This window comes from Scyliorhinus canicula, chromosome 1 (assembly GCF_902713615.1).
Source record: "Scyliorhinus canicula chromosome 1, sScyCan1.1, whole genome shotgun sequence".
NCBI classification, from domain to species: Eukaryota; Metazoa; Chordata; class Chondrichthyes; order Carcharhiniformes; family Scyliorhinidae; genus Scyliorhinus; species Scyliorhinus canicula.
Genome location: NC_052146.1, coordinates 13436860 through 13452823, shown reverse-complemented (window position 1 = coordinate 13452823; position 15964 = coordinate 13436860). Strand labels below are relative to the sequence as shown.

The 15964-nt window shown below is 45.9% G+C and overlaps 1 protein-coding gene across 1 annotated transcript in view; it reads right to left on the bottom strand.

Moving 5' to 3' along the window:
- pi4kaa (phosphatidylinositol 4-kinase, catalytic, alpha a) overlaps positions 1 to 15964 on the bottom strand; it is a 217636-nt gene that overhangs the window by 61632 nt on the left and 140040 nt on the right. The window contains exons 38-39 of the mRNA XM_038811028.1: positions 9893 to 10086; positions 5332 to 5422 (exon numbers count right to left, since the gene is read on the bottom strand). Of these exons, the coding sequence (XP_038666956.1) occupies positions 5332 to 5422; positions 9893 to 10086 (285 nt within the window). The remainder of the gene's footprint in view (positions 1 to 5331; positions 5423 to 9892; positions 10087 to 15964) is intronic.

Here is a 15964-nt window from a genome sequence, read left to right as displayed (position 1 = left end):
TCTTCTAACTCTTTTCAGAGTAACTAGCTGGGTAAAACTGGCAAAATCATCCAAAGGTAGTGATTTAGATCGCTTCTGTCGGATGTTTCCCAGCACACTTGTCCAGGGGAAGTTAGCGCTCTGGACAATTGCTGGATTAACGCATACGTGGGAAACCCCTAGAGGGATTCCCCAGTGCATCTTTAGTTATCCCATAAATGCGATGCTGGGGAACCAGGAAGACATCCGCCGGTAATTCATGAGCTTCATGAGTTACCAATTTTACAGTTGAGTGAAAGAAAATGGGGCGCACGGTAGCACAGTGTTTCACAGAGCCAGGGACCTGGGTTTGATTCCCGGCTTGGGTCACTGTCTGTGCAGAGTCTGCACGTTCTCCCCATGTCTGCGTGGGTTTCCTCCGGGTGCTCCGGTTTCCTCCCACAAGTCCCGAAAGACGTGCTTGTTAGGTGAATTGGACATTCTCAGTGTACCTGAACAGGTGCCGGAGTGCGGTGACTAAGGGTTTTTCACTGTAACGTCATTGCAGTGTTAATGTAAGCCTACTTGTGACACTAATAAAGATCATTATTACTTGCAAGCGGTTTACTATATATAGGAAATAATATTCCAGATTTTTCCTTTCTATCCCATTAGCTATCTTGCACATCTTGATAAGAACAACTTTCAGACCCTTCCTTCCTGGGCTGAAAGTTACTCCAGATTTTCACCACAATTCAATTGTCTAACTTTTCTCGACACTGCTTTCAGCATATTAAAGTCTTTTTTGTTTCTTGGCAACCAGAACTGTACATAAGCCTCAAAGTGTGGTCCAGCTGAAGCACAGTCAAATTCGAGAGTTCAAGCTCCAGCTCTGCATTACTGGCTGACTCAGTGTTACTGGAGATCCCATCTTTTATTCGAGATATTAAACTAAAAGTGGTATCTCCCCTGAAGTTGATGCAAGTATCTTCTGGCGCAATTTGAAGAGACATGGAGTATTCCTGATGCTCTGGTCAATGTTTATCCCTTAATCAACATTATTTATAAAAAGACTGAAGTTTTTCTGTGAGGCAGCTTTAATGACTGGATTTCCTGATATTACCATAGTGACTGCATTTCAAAAGTACTGAATGGGCTGTCAGGTACATTGAGACAGTCTTAGAAGATGAAACCAATGAGGAAATGCAAGTAAAACATAGAAGTCAAGGACATTTTGACTGCAATTAATCTGCCCACATTGTACAACATTTGCAATTCCTGAGCTGCCTTCTTGCATTGCACAGCCCCCCCTCCTAGTATGGTATCTCTGCCAATTTAAGTAACTTGTGTTGACTTTCTGATTCTAGGTCACCAATGTAAATTTAGAGGCATTAATATGCCCAACACGGCATTGGTACCTCACTCACAATTCCTCCCAACCTTTGCCAGCAAGGTCCAAGGGGGTTCCTCCTAATCTCCCTCTCCAGGGTCCCAGGTTCGTTTCCCGGCTGGGTCACTGTCTGTGTGGAGTCTGCACATCCTCCCAGTGTGTGCGTGGGTTTCCTCCGGGTGCTCCGGTTTCCTCCCACAGTCCAAAGATGTGCGGGTTAGGTGGATTGGCCATGCTAAATTGCCCGAGTGTAAGGTTAATGGGGGGATTGTTGGGTTACGGGTATACGGGTTACGTGGGTTTAAGTAGGGTGATCATTGCTCGGCACAACATCGAGGGCCGAAGGGCCTGTTCTGTGCTGTACTGTTCTATGTTCTATGTAACGTTGGTGGGATATCACTGGAAAACCCTCGACAAAACAGCTTAACCACTGGATTTTCTGTCAATCTCCAGCCTGAGTCAAGGTAGGAGCCCCAGGAAATTCTACCCCTGCAACAACACAAAGCAAAATACTGCAGCTGGTGGAAATTGGAAATAAAAAAAGCAGAAAATGCTGGCAATACTCAGCCGGTCAGGCAGCACCCGTGCAGGGGGAAACAGTTAATGTTCAGGTCAATGACCACCCTTCTGATTACCCGAGGTGTTAACTCCGCCTCTCTCCATAGATGCTGCCTGGCATTTTCTGTTTTGCTCGAAATTCTACCGCCTGTTCTTTTCTACCTTTCCTGACAGTTTCTTAGCCACTCCCAAGATTGAAACCGAATCCCAACGGCTTGGAGGGTAACTAACAAAATCAAATACAACGTCCTCTACTTCATCGACTGAAAGGAATGAACCCAAACATAATCTTCAAAGGGCTTATGCTCTTGGGTAGCACCTGCAGCGTTTGCGCCTCACCTCCATCACCGAAATCCACATTTTTCTTAACACGTCCGTTTGTCAGATAAAACATAAGTGGGTGAATACATTCAGCCAGCTGCTAAATTCCTCTTGGCGTTCCCGCAAGGTCGAATGAAAAGATTGGTCAGACTTATCGACAAGAACTGCCGAAACGGGCTGGACACGCAAATGTGCTTCACACACAATATCCCGTTAGACCGGTCATTGTATCTCAGGTGTCGTAACGGGACACATATAGAATTTACAATGCAGAAGGATGCCATTCGGCCCATCGAGTCTGCACCAGCTCCCGGAAAGAACACCCTACCCAAGGTTAACATCTCCAACCTATCCCCATAACCCAGCAACTCCACCCACACTAAGGGCAATTTTGGACACTAAGGGGAATTTATCATGGCCAATCCACCTAACCTGCACATCTTTGGACTGTGGGAGGAAACCGGAGCACCCGAAGGAAACCCACGCAGACACGGGGAGGATGTGCAGACTCCGCACAGACAGTGACCCAAGCCGGAATCGAACCTGGGACCCTGGAGCTGTGAAGCGATTGTGCTATCCACAATGCTACCGTGCTGACACAACCAAGAGATACTGGGTTACAATCAAGAGTACAAAAAAATGCAAAAAAAGTTTTGTATTTACAGAAATATGTCAAAAGGCAAGTAAAATGACACATTTGATATTTAAAGACGTCTGGAAATGAGCATTTATAAATTTTGTTGCAACTTTTGCCGTGAGACAATCACTAAGAATTCATTTCATTTTCAAATTAAACATTTCCCATTTTCTATTGCTCACTTTTTTAAAAATGTTGTTACGATCCCAGACCAGACCCCAACAGTGGCGGGAATACTGGACCAAAACTCCAATATGTGCTTTTCACAGTAACTTCATTTGAAGCCTACTTGTGACAATAAGCGATTTTCATTTCATTTCATATTTTAGTTTTGGACTGTGTGGAAAGAATTACTTGCTCCAGGAGGGAGTGCATGAAAAAATGGGGCTTTGTTATTTCCAAAATGATACATTATTATGAATATAACATTAAACTTTTAAATTCACACCCAAAAAGGACAGCTTACAATTACCCCTTAACACAACTATCCAATTCCCCATTAAACACGAGAATATACAGCTCTTAATTCAGCTTAAAATTAGTAGGACATAGAGTAATACTTGCTTTATAAAACAGATCTGGCTCCAGTTGGACCCCTTCAGACTCTGTCTGAATGCCTTTAAATAGCTGCTTCAACCGGGTTGTTCCGGCCTCTTGTCATCAGACAAGACTGCTCTGCTTTAAAATAGTATTACTCTTTTTCTTAACTATCCTACTTAGAAGGATAATTGTGGACTCGGAATCAGGCAGATCAGAACTCAGCTCCTTTCGCTCTCTCTCAAAGCTTCTCGAAACTCCCTGCCTCTCTGAGCACCACCCAGCAATTACCTCATCTCCCCAAACTGAAAAACACATTGGGGCGAGGTTCTCCGCCAAAATCACATTTGGCAAAGAAGCCCTTTTGATGCCAAAATCGGGGGCGTCGCCTGTTTTTGGATGCTCCATCCCCTGCAAAACAACATCATTGGTGAGTACGCTGCACGCCGTTGGGACGGCCTCAGGACATAATCTGAAGGCCCGCCCCCGTGTCCATGGACCGTGTCCAGCGCCGCCACAGTCGGGGGGGGGGGGGGGGGGGGGCACGCGTTCTGCTGGCCGATGAAGCTTTGGCGGGGGCTCGGGGAACTGGTGAGGGGCGGTCAGGGGGTGGCGAGAGGAGTTACAAGGGGGCACTATCTGGCAGGCCGGGTCCACGTGCAGCCGGTGCCACGTTGTATGTCGCGACAGCTGCAGGTCGCTGCCATACGCATGCGCATCCACAGACTCCCACGAACCTCCCCAGTCAAACCATTAGCCCAGACTGAAAAACACATTCCTTCATCAATTTCATCTTCTGGTTGCTATAAACACCCAGGCTCTGCAAACAGAATGCTTTTGTTTAAAAAATGACAACTGCAGTCAAACACACGCTAACACCAGGCTTTTAACCCGTAAACTGCCCACTCCATTTAGAATTAAATTTTCCTAAAATCTCCTAAATGTCACAGTTAGTGTACAAAAGCAAAAAGGGCGCTTCCTGTGGATTCCCTTATTTCCCATTTCTTTTACTTTGTGGTTATCATTTTGATCCTTGGATGTTTAATAGACATACACCGCCAAGTCGAGCAGAGGAAGTGAGGAACTCAAAAGTTGCAAAATAGTACACTGCTATTGAAGATTTAGCTTTTGGACAGAACTCAGACTTTCCGGCGCTCGAGAGATCGAAGGGATTTGATTCGATTGGTTGGCTGGTGGCCAATGAATTGGCCAAAGGCCGTATTCTGCCCGACGACAGGCGGTGATTGGGTCCTACCCGTGTGGGATGGTTTTCAGAGAGCCCAGGAAGGGTCAGTCGGATCCTCGATGCTGAGAGGAGAAGCTGTGAGCTGCTGCCTGTCTCTCTCTCTCTCGCTCTTTCTCTCTCTCCAGAAATGCTGTCTAGCTGTTATTTTCTGAACCTACTAAAAGGTTCCTGAGACATGGATGAGTCCACAGTGAAAACCATTACAGTCTGGAAGCAAAAATCTCCAACTGAAGGCTAAGACAGAAGAAAGGTGGACTAGAAAAAAGTGTATCGGAGACAAATACTTTTTATCCTTTTCATTTTTATTCACACCCCTCTTTCCCCTCTGTGTTTGTCTGTCTTGTGTGTATTATATATGAGGGTGGGGGAGGCGGGGGGCGAGGTAAAGGGGGCATGGGGGTCAGGAGCTAGATAATAGCTAACTAGTTTATTTGCTGCCTATTTACTCAGTTATTATTATTAATAACAAATACTTTGGTTTAAATCTACAAACCTAGTGACTGTAATTATTCGACAGTCAAACACCAGAGAATTTGGGTATTTTTTGAAGAATTAATTGTTAATTCCAATTGTGTTGCGACTCCGAGTCAAGCGGGGCTGGAATTCACCGCACACTCGCCCAGGGGCTGGTAACACACAAGTACGGTTATTTATGGGACATTTATTTACTGTCCATAAACTCACCCGGATGGCTTCTGGGACATCACTAACGGCTCCAGGATCCAGCCTCACCAAACGAGTTACTTCTGCTCCAATGGCTTCAGTGTTTTTAAATCTGGCAGATGCAAAACGTTAAACAAATGGGCTTGAGTTAGCAAGATATCAAATGTACTGTCCAATTCAGTTATCGGTGCAATAGTCCTCATCCTTTAAACATCTCTGGTGGCACTGATCACAGGCATTGAGAGGTCTGAAGCATGTCCACGGTGATGTGTTTGTGGTCTTGCTAAACTCAAAAGCAGTGTGTGTTTTTGCAAAACACCAATACTACTGAAGCAATAGAAATATGTGAATGTCTCAACCTAACAATATTACATGCGTCGCATGGATATAGTATTAACAATGCTATTTCTATATTTCTTTGCAAAACATGCTTATGATGCAAGTATATGTATTTTTCCTCCACCCCTCAAAAGCTATTTTCCATTTTTATTGACAATCATGAATATCATGTTATAACGGAGAGAACCTCTCCAGGCCAGTGGGATTCATTTAAATTGGCGGATAATCGAGTTGCCTGCCATCCTTGTCAATGGGTTTCGTGAATACCGCATAGGGTCAGGAGTAGGCCATTGGACCCCTTGCACCCAGGGCAACACGGTAGCCCATTGGTTAGCACAGTTGCTTCACAGCTCCAGGGTCCCAGGTTCGATTCCCGGCTTGGGTCACTGTCTGTGCGGAGTCTGTATGTTCTCCTCCGGGTGCTCTGGTTTCCTCCCACAGTCCAAAGGTGCGCAGGTTAGGTGGATTGGCCATGATGAATTGCCTTTCGTGTCCAAAACGTTACGTGGGGTTACTGAGTTATGGGGATAGGGTGTCGGGCATGGGCTTAAGTGAGGTGCTCTTTCCAAGGGCCGGTGCAGGTTCGATGGGCCTAATGGCCTCCTTCTGCACTGTAAATTCTAAATTCTATGAAAAATATTTGGCCTTTTGCTCTCCACCCCATTTATTTTCTTTATTTGCACATTTCACCCTTCCCTAAATGTTTTAGTTCTGAAGATGATTATGAAATATGTATTTTCAGTTCCTCGTGAATTTATGGGTAATACTGCACAAAGAAGTTGAGTCTCCACTAGAAGAACCTGTGTCATTTGCCTTTGGTCCAGGCGCTGCGTACTGACCTCTTGGCTCTGGCCACTTTCAGAGGTCATCTCCCTCTGGCAATGCCATGAACCGCAGACCAAAACAAATTCCCATCCAAATAACACTGCCCTCTCAGAATTTTCTTTTGATTGGCCAAAAATGGATAATGCATTCTAGGGATTTAATACTACAGGGGCGGCGATGAGACGGCTCAGGAACCACGTCGGAGTGGAGTTGAATCACTCCACGATGGCCTACCCAGCAGCCATAAAACGCTGCAGGGAGGACGAATGGGGGCAGAGTGGGACTTCCACCCCTCAGTGGGAGTCCTGCCCTCTGTAGCTACCCACCAATCTGACTGGCTGGGACTGCTGGTGAAGAAAGGACCTCAAAGTCCTTAGATCCCCATGGACAGGCATGTCCAGGGTCTTCGGCAAAGAACATTACAGCGCAATACAGGCCCTTCGGCCCTCGATGTTGCGCTGACCTGTGAAACCACTCTCAAGCCCATCTACACTATTCTCTTATCATCCATATGTTTATCCAATGACCATTTAAATGCCCTTAATGTTGGCGAGTCCACTACTGTTGCAGGCAGGGCATTCCACGCCCTTACTACTCTCTGAGTAAAGAACCTACCTCTGACATCTGTCCTATATCTATCTCCCCTCAATTTAAAGCTATGTCCCCTTATGCTAGCCATCACCATCTGAGGAAAAAGGCTCTCACTGTCCACCCTATCTAATCCTCTGATCATCTTGTATGCCTCAATTAAGTCACCTCTTAACCTTCTTCTCTCTGATGAAAACAACCTCAAGCTCCTCAGCCTTTCCTCATAAGATCTTCCCTCCATACCAGGCAACATCCTGATAACTCTCCTCTGCATCCAATGCTTCCACATTCTTCCTATAATACGGTGACCAGAACTGCATGCAATACTCCAAATGCGGCCGCACCAGAGTTTTGTACAGCTGCAACATGACCTCATGGCTCCGAAACTCAATCCCTCTACCATTAAAAGCTAACACACCGTTACCTGTTAACTTAGTTACCTGTTAACTAACCAATCCTTTTTACATGCTACTATGCTACTCCAAACACCATGAACTCTTCTTTTGTGTAGTAACCTTTGATTTGGCACCTTGTCAAATGTCTTTTGGAAATCTAAGTGCACCACATCTATGGTTCCCTTCTTGCTTCTAACTTCGGCAGGAGGGTTTGAGGTTAGGGAGAGAGGCTGCAGTGTGTCCCACTTACTGAATGCACTGCAGCATCTCAACAAGGTTACAAAAATACCTCTCCCCCGAGACATCGCCCATGGCAAGGGCAAAGGCAGCGATATTATGGAAAGGCCATCACCTCCAAGTCATTCATCACTCTGGCTTCAATTTGTATTGACAGGCCTTCCTTCATCATTGGATGAATGCTCTGCGACTCCCCAGTATAGTTTGGCAGCACAAACACCAGAGGGGCTGCAGTGCTTTGAGGAGAAGATACAGGACGTAACTCCCAAGGGTAATTTGTGGCGAACAATAAATAACGGCCTTGACTATACCAGCCACATCTCGAGGACAATTGAACATCTGCCGAGCAGATTTCCATCCTAGCGTATATGATTCTCCAAATCGTTATTCCTTACATAATCTACAACGAGTTGTGTTCAACCCAGAATGAAAAGAACATTGCAACAAGGAATTAGAGTAGGAAAGGCTATTTTTGAATTGGGAAGAAAAACGCAGAACATATAGTGCAGAAGGAGGCCATTCGGATCATTGAGTCTGCACCGACCCACTTAAGCCCTCACTTCAAACCTATCCCAGTAACACAGTAGCAACTCCTAACCTTTTTTTTGGACACTAAGGGCAATTTATCATGGCCAATCCACCTAACCTGCACGTCTTTGGACCGTGGGAGGAAACCGGAGCACCCGGAGGAAACCCACGCAGACACGGGGAGAACGTGCAGACTCCGCACAGACAGTGACCCAGCAGGGAATTGAACCTGGGACCTTGGCACTATGAACCACAGTGCTATCCACTTGTGCTACAATTGCTGCCCAAACCTATCAAATGTATTATATTGGTTTTAAATTCACTGCCAGTCGTGTGGTAATATATTTAATTTCTTCTCCTTCCAATTGCTCTTAATAAAGGCACTCACTCCTTGCTACATTAACCCTCACCAACTTTTACAGATGCACTATAGAGAGCATCCTATCGGGCTACATCACAGCCTGGTATGGCAACTGCTCGGCCCAGGACCGCAAGGAACTTCAGAGAGTCGTGAATACCGCCCAGTCCATCACATGAACCTGCCTCCCATCCATTGATTCCATCTACACCTCCCGCTGCCGGGGGAAAGCGGGCAGCATAATCAAGGATCCCTCCCACCCGGCTTACTCACTCTTCCAACTTCTTCCATCGGGCAGGAGATTCAGAAGTCTGAGAACACGCACGAACAGACTCAAAAACAGCTTCTTCCCTACTGTCACCAGACTCCTAAATGACCCTCTTATGGACTGACCTCATTAACACTACACCCTGTCTGCTTCATCCGATGCCAATGCTTATGTAGTTACATTGTATATATTGTGTTGCCCTATTATGTATTCTCATGTATTTTCTTGAATTCTGTTTAATTCCCTTTTCTTCCCATGTACTGAATGATCTGTTGAGCTGCATGCAGAAAAATACTTTTCACTGTACCTCGGTACACGTGACAATAAACAAATCCAATCCAATCCAATCTAAGGTACGATTCTGTAGGTGTCAGTTTCTCTCTTGTATCTCACTCAAGTTGCTATACCTCACACGCATGCCTCGGCAACAACTGTTGGCAGCTATCTGTTTGAATGGGGCTGGGTGGGAATGTTACCAGCTGAATCCAGTTTTGGCTCCATCCAATACCTTTACAGCAAGGGGTTGCTCAACAGTGTTAAAGAATGGGAGCAATGGCCAATCTCTCCCCTCGTTAACCACGTGACATTGAGGACAATTGCAACATGCCTACCGACGAGAGATCAGTGAACACTGCACCAACAATGAATGGACTGTTCTCCCCTGCAAGGCCCAGCTTCCCATTGCCTGTCCACTGTGGAAAGAGTTTTAATTTAATTTTTCTATTTTTTTGCACCAAGCAAACATAGATCCATGCAAACAAAAAGCTTCACAACGGGCTTATGTACATGCATTTAAAAGGAACTGTTTGGATTCCACCAGCATTAAATCAATACCCATAGTGTGAAGACGAACAAAATAAAGAAACATATTTTGTAGTAATGCAGAAAATATACATGACAAACACGACTATTTTATGTATTATCTGGTTAACTCCTGATATGAATTATTAAGCAGCAGTTTTGGATCAGCAATACGTCTGCTTCCAATTAACACCCACAATGTAAAACGCTAATGCAAAGTTTCAACCGTTCTGACTCCATTACCTGGTAGGTAGCTCTATTGCCAGGTACGGTGAGATGCTCCAAGCCAGATTTACATTGTCCTTCCATTGCTTCTCATTCAGGCTGATGTACTTTGACCGCCAATTCGCTACACTGAGTTCCCCTGCCTGGTCCATTGCCAACTCAGGGGACGAGAGAGGGTTATACCATGTGGTGAGGCGTTCAATTTCGCTTGCCTAAATATTCAAAAACAAAAGTAAACATTCTTCCGTATGCCAGCAGTGTTTCAGTCGGTACAACCCTCGCCGCAGAGTCAGAACACTGGGGGTTCAAGTCTCACTGTAGATTCTAGGCTGACCCGAGAGTCTAGTGCCAAGGGAGTGCTGTACTGTCAGAGGAGATGTTAACCCCAAATCCTGTCTGCTCTCAGGTGGAGGGAAAAGACCCCATGTCGCCATCTCAAAACAGAGGAGTTATTTCCAGTGTCCAAGGCCAATATTTATCCCACAATCAAATTCACGAAAAGCAGATTATCAGGTTGCTACCTGATGTTTGTGAGAGCTGCTGTGTTCAATATCACTGCTGTGTATCTATCCTTCATTATAACAATGGCTACACTTCAAAATAAATCTCATTGGCTGTAAAATGCTTTGAGAGATGTCCTGAGGTCATGAAAGGCACCCTATTAAGGTGAGTCTTTCTTTCTATAATATCTCACATTTTAAAAGTTCACCCAGAATGACTTTCGGTACGAGTATCATGGACTATGTGGCACAAATGTTTGAGAAGCTGGTGGGAGAGGGGAGTCTTTGCGAACTCTCCCCAAGTAGACCGCGCCCACCGGTCAGTGTGACAGATGCCCAGGTATGGGGAGTCGGCAAGGAGCGATCATAGTCCTACTCCACAGGTCTTTGGATATGGAAAAGATCCTGAGGTGGATGAAGGGCACTCAAGAATGTAGATGGAATGGTCATCCATTCAGAATCTATCAGGACGTTGAGGCAGAACTGGCAAAAAGGGGTGCGGGGTTCAATAAGGCCAAAACGGCTCTGTACAAGGAGGGGGGGAGAGCGTTGGTCCATCTTGGGTGGGCCTGGAGCCGATCCGAAGTGGAGCCCTTTCGGACTGCCTTGTGGGTGGGATATGGAGGGTAGGGGGGCCCCAGAGGTTTCCAATCAGTCTGGTTACATGGAATGCACGGGGGTTAAATAGGCCAGTTAAAAAGTCCTGAGTGTTTGCCCATAAAACCATAGAAATCCTACAGTGCAGAAGGAGGCCATTCAGCCCACTGAGTCTGCACTGGTCCTCTGAAAGAGCTCCCTACCTACGCTTACTCCCCCGCCATAACCCCATCTAACATATCCATCTTTGGACACTCGGGAGCAATTTATCATGGCCAATCCACCTAACTGCATAGCTTTGGACTGTGGGGGGAAACCGGAGCACCCAGAGGAAACCCACGCACACATGGAGAGAATGTGCAGACTCCGCACAGACACCCAAGACCAGACTTGAACCCGAGTCCATGGCGCTGTGAGGCAGCAGTGCTAACCACTGTGCCACCGTGCCGCCACATCCAAAGAGACTGAAGGCAGATGTTGCTTTCTTGCAGGAGACACACCTGAAAATTCAGGATCAGACAAGGCTGCGGAAAGGGTGGGTGGGGCAAGTTTTCCACTTGAGTTTTGACGCGAGGATGAGAGGGGGGGGGGGGGGGGGGGGGTAGTGCTGATGAATAGGAGAGTGACCTTTTCGATGGTTAATACTTTGATGGACTCAGGGGTGATATGCGACAGTGATTGGGATGTTGACGGATGCTCTGGTGATCTTGGTGAAAGTATGCGTGCCAACCTGCGACGACAAGGACTTAATCTAAAGGGTGCTGGTGGCCATACCTTGACTGGCATCAGTCAAGCATCGGCGGGGACTTTAATTGCGTGTTAGATCCCAGGCGAGGTAGGTTACGCCCCAAATCCTTTACAACATTGGGGGTGGCTAAGGAGTTGCAAGTGTTCATGGAACAGATGTTTTTTGAGGGGGGGGGGGGGGGGGGGGGGAGAAAGAGATTTAGATACTAGAGGGAGAAGGAGTTTTCTTTCTTTTCGTATGTGTATTGGGTCTACTCCAGTGCTGATTTCTTTGTACTGGTGAAGCCTGCTCCCCAGGAAGGCTTTCTTGCAGAGGATAGACAGTAGGGGAGTTGGTGCTACCTAATATGATGCACTATTACTGAGTGGCAAACATTGAGAAAGTGCAGTGGTGCTTTAGGGATTCTGAGTCGGATGGAGAAGGCTTCTTGTGTAAGTTCAAGCTTGAGGCACTTGTTATTCCTCCCTTTCCATTCTCTCCGGCCAGGTACTTGGCGAACCCAGTGACAACAACTTCTCTGAGAATATGGAGCCAATTCAGACAGCACTTTAAACTAGAGTCGATGTTGCTACTGGCGCGAATGGGGCAGCACGGTAGCACAGCGGGTAACGCTGTTGCCTCACAGCTCCAGGGTCCCAGGTTCGATTCCCGGCTTGGGTCACTGTCTGTGCGGGGTCTGCACGTTCTCCCGGTGTCTGAGTGGGTTTCCTCCGGGTGCTCCGGTTTCCTCACACAAGTCCCAAAAGATGTGCTGTTAGGTGAATTGGACATTCTGAATTCTCCCTCTGTGTGCCCGAACAGGTGCTGAAATGTGGCGACTAGGGGCTTTTCACAGTAACTTCATTGCAATGTTAATGCAAACCTACTTATGACAACAAAATGATTATTATTATCTGTGGGAACCATAGTTTTGTACCAGCTGGGATGGAATGATTTTAGGTATTTGCAAGTGTGCAACTTTGTGCGTGAGGAGCTTTCTTCAATTCCTGGTTTACTGGTACCTTCACTTATGGACAAAGTATTGCCTCTCAATGAGGTAAGGGAAGGGAAGATATCAGACATTTATGGACAGTTGGCGGTGATGGAGGAAGTAACAGGGAAATGGGAGAAAGAGTTAGGTTTGGTTTTGGTTGTGCGGGGGGGGGGGAAAAGAGGAGATGTGGAGTGAGGCTCTGCACAGGGTGAACTACACCTCCTCGGGCAGTGAGATTAAGTTTAATACGTTATGGCCTCACTCGACCACTCGAGCGGGATCTTCCAGAATGTAGAGGATAGATATGAGCATTGTTTAAGACAACCGGCGAACCACTCACACATGTTTTAGTCTCGTCTTAAGCTGGTTAACCTAAGCTGGTTAAGTTCTGGGTTTCCTTCTTTGAAACAACATGAGAGATTTGGGGAGTTGGAGTGGAGCCGTGCCAATCAGTGGCGATCTTTGGGCTGTTGGACTTGCCGGGGCTGGAGGAGGGGAGGACGGCTGACGCCTTGGCCTTTGCCTCTCTAATAGCCCGGAGGAGAGTCTTGCTCAGATGGAGGCCACCAGCACCATCGAAGACGTTGGCATGGCTGGAGGAGGGCTTTGTTGAAAAAATTATGCACGCCATTAGGGGATCAAAGGAGGGGTTCCACTTGTGGTGGATGCCGTTCATTACCTTCTTTGAGGAGCTGGTTGTCATCATCAATTAAGGGGGTTGGGGGAGCAGGGGTGTTCTGGGTTATTCTGGGATAGGTGGGGCTGTGTTCGGGGAGATAGTTTTATAAAAATTGGACAAATATGCTGACAATTCTGTACAATATAACTGAAATTTTTTTCTGAATAAAAGAATATTTGTTTAAAGTTCAGCCGGCACGCTATTGTAGCACTGAATAAAAGATTGTAAGAGCACTTTCAGTCCATTGCACCAGTTCAATGTTAGGCCAATTCAATTAATCCCATATATTCCTCGAATCTTTCCCCACAGCCTTGAAGCTTTTTCCATTCAAGTATTTATTCAATTCTCTTTAGAATGCTACAATGGAACCTGCTTCCATCACCCGTCGCAACAATTCAAAAAATGTTCCCTCCTGTTGCCATTGTTTAAATCACCTTGAAACCAGATCCTTTAATTTTCAACCATTCTGCCGCTAGAAGACTTTTCCTTATTTCCTCAGTTACTTATGAAGCCTAGCCGACACAAAATATATCATCCCGATAATTTAGCCATTTTTAATCCCAAAATAAATTGAACCATCCAACAGCTGGAATTAAGCAGTAGGGATTTGAGAGGAGACCGTATGACATAAAATTGATGTGTTTGCATGTGTATGGGTAAGTGAAGTCCAATTTTATATAATCGACTTGATAAGAAAATCCTCCTCCTCCATAATTCAACGTGGAAAGTCAGATAGACTTGACATCATATTGTCATTCAAATCATATTGGTGTCACACTATCTAACTGACTGGACAATGGCTTGTCTCATATGATCAATGAACTGCTCATAAGGTGGCACGGGGGCTAGCACTGCTGCCTCACAGTGCCAGGGACCCGGGTTCAGTCCCGCTCTCAGGTGACTGTGCGGAGTCTGCACGTCCTCCCCGTGTGTGTGTGGGTTTCCTCCGGGTGCTCCGGTTTCCTCCCACGGTCCAAAGATGTGCAGGTTAGGTGGATTGGCCATGCTAAATTGTCCCTTCGGGTGGAGTTACAGGGATGGGGCGTGGGATTTGGCCGAGGTAGGGTGCTCTTTCAAAAGGAATTCTATGATATGTATTGTATCTTATTAAAATATAAAAGTTTTTGCTGATATTTATGAGCCTTACAAGTGAAGTTCAAGCAGATGCTTTTAGAATTATACAGGGCAGAAGAGGCCCTATGGTCCTTCACGTCTGCACCAACAAAAAAAACTACTCTATTCTAACCCCACATCCCAGCAGTTGGCCAATAGCCTTGAATGTTATGATATTTCAAGTGCCCATCCCAAGTGCTTTTTAAAGATTGTGAGGTTTCCTGCCTCAACTACCGTCCCAGGCAATACATTCCCACCACCCTCTGGGTGAAAGTTTTTTCCCCTCAAATCCTCTCTAAACCTCCTGCCTTTCGTCTTAAAATTATCCCCCCCCCCCACCTATTATTGACCCTTCAACTAAGGGGAACCGCTGCTTTTTATCCACCGCCCCTACCCCTCAATCTTATGCACCTCAAAAGCAGGTCCCTTCTCAGCCATCTCTGCTCCAAAGAAAACAACCCAAGTTTATCCGCCTTTCTTCGTAGCTAAAGTGTTCCATCCCAGGCAACATTCTGGTGAATCTCCTCTGCAGCCTCTCCGGTGCAATCACATCCTTCCTATCGTGCAGTGACCAGAACCGAGCACAGTACTCCAGCTGTGATCTAATCAAAGTCCTGTGTAGTTCCAACATAACTTCCCTGCTCTTGTAATCTATGCAACCGATGAAAGCAAATGTCCCGTATGCCTTCTTAACGACCCTATTAATCTGTCCTGCCACCTTCAGGGATTTGTGGAAAAGCACCCAAAGATCCATTTATCAAATACTCCCTTGTCGTGTTACTCCTGCCAAAGTGCGTCATCTCACACACTTTTCAGGGTTAAATTCCATCTGCCACTGATCTGCCCATCTGACCAATCCGTCTATTTCTCTTCTGAGACGCCATGGGTCATTTACTACATCAAAGGTGCTGTACAAATACAATTTGTAGCTTTTGTGTGTCAGCACCTGGTTGACTGCTTTGCAGCACACTCTCAACCATGTGCTATTTCCCCCATAAGCCTACTAACTGATCTTTGAGTCCTGTAAAGAGAGGAATGATAGTGGAAATCGAATGTTAATGATGCAGTACACAGTGGTATGCTTTGAGGCAATACCCTTCTCGCAAAAAATAAACCAATGGCCCAAGCGAGGAGTACACCAATAATTATGTCAAGTCCACAAATATAGTGCATCTCATTTCTGCCATTTCTGTAAGTGTGTAAGAATGAGGTCCAATATCGCTTCTTCACCAATTCTATCCTTGGTTTCAGTTTTTGCACAGTAAGAACGGCAAAGTAAAATCTGTCGAATCAATGTCGGGTGTCAGAGAAGCAACATTATTGAAGTCCACTCACTAGATTGTTCACAAGAGCCAAAAGGTTGAAACTAGTAAAATAAGAAATTTGGGACCAACATCAGAGAAGCAAAGAGTGATCAAGACGGGGAGTAGACGGAGAAGATTCCTGAATGAAATAATGGAGGTAATCATCCACAAATGCT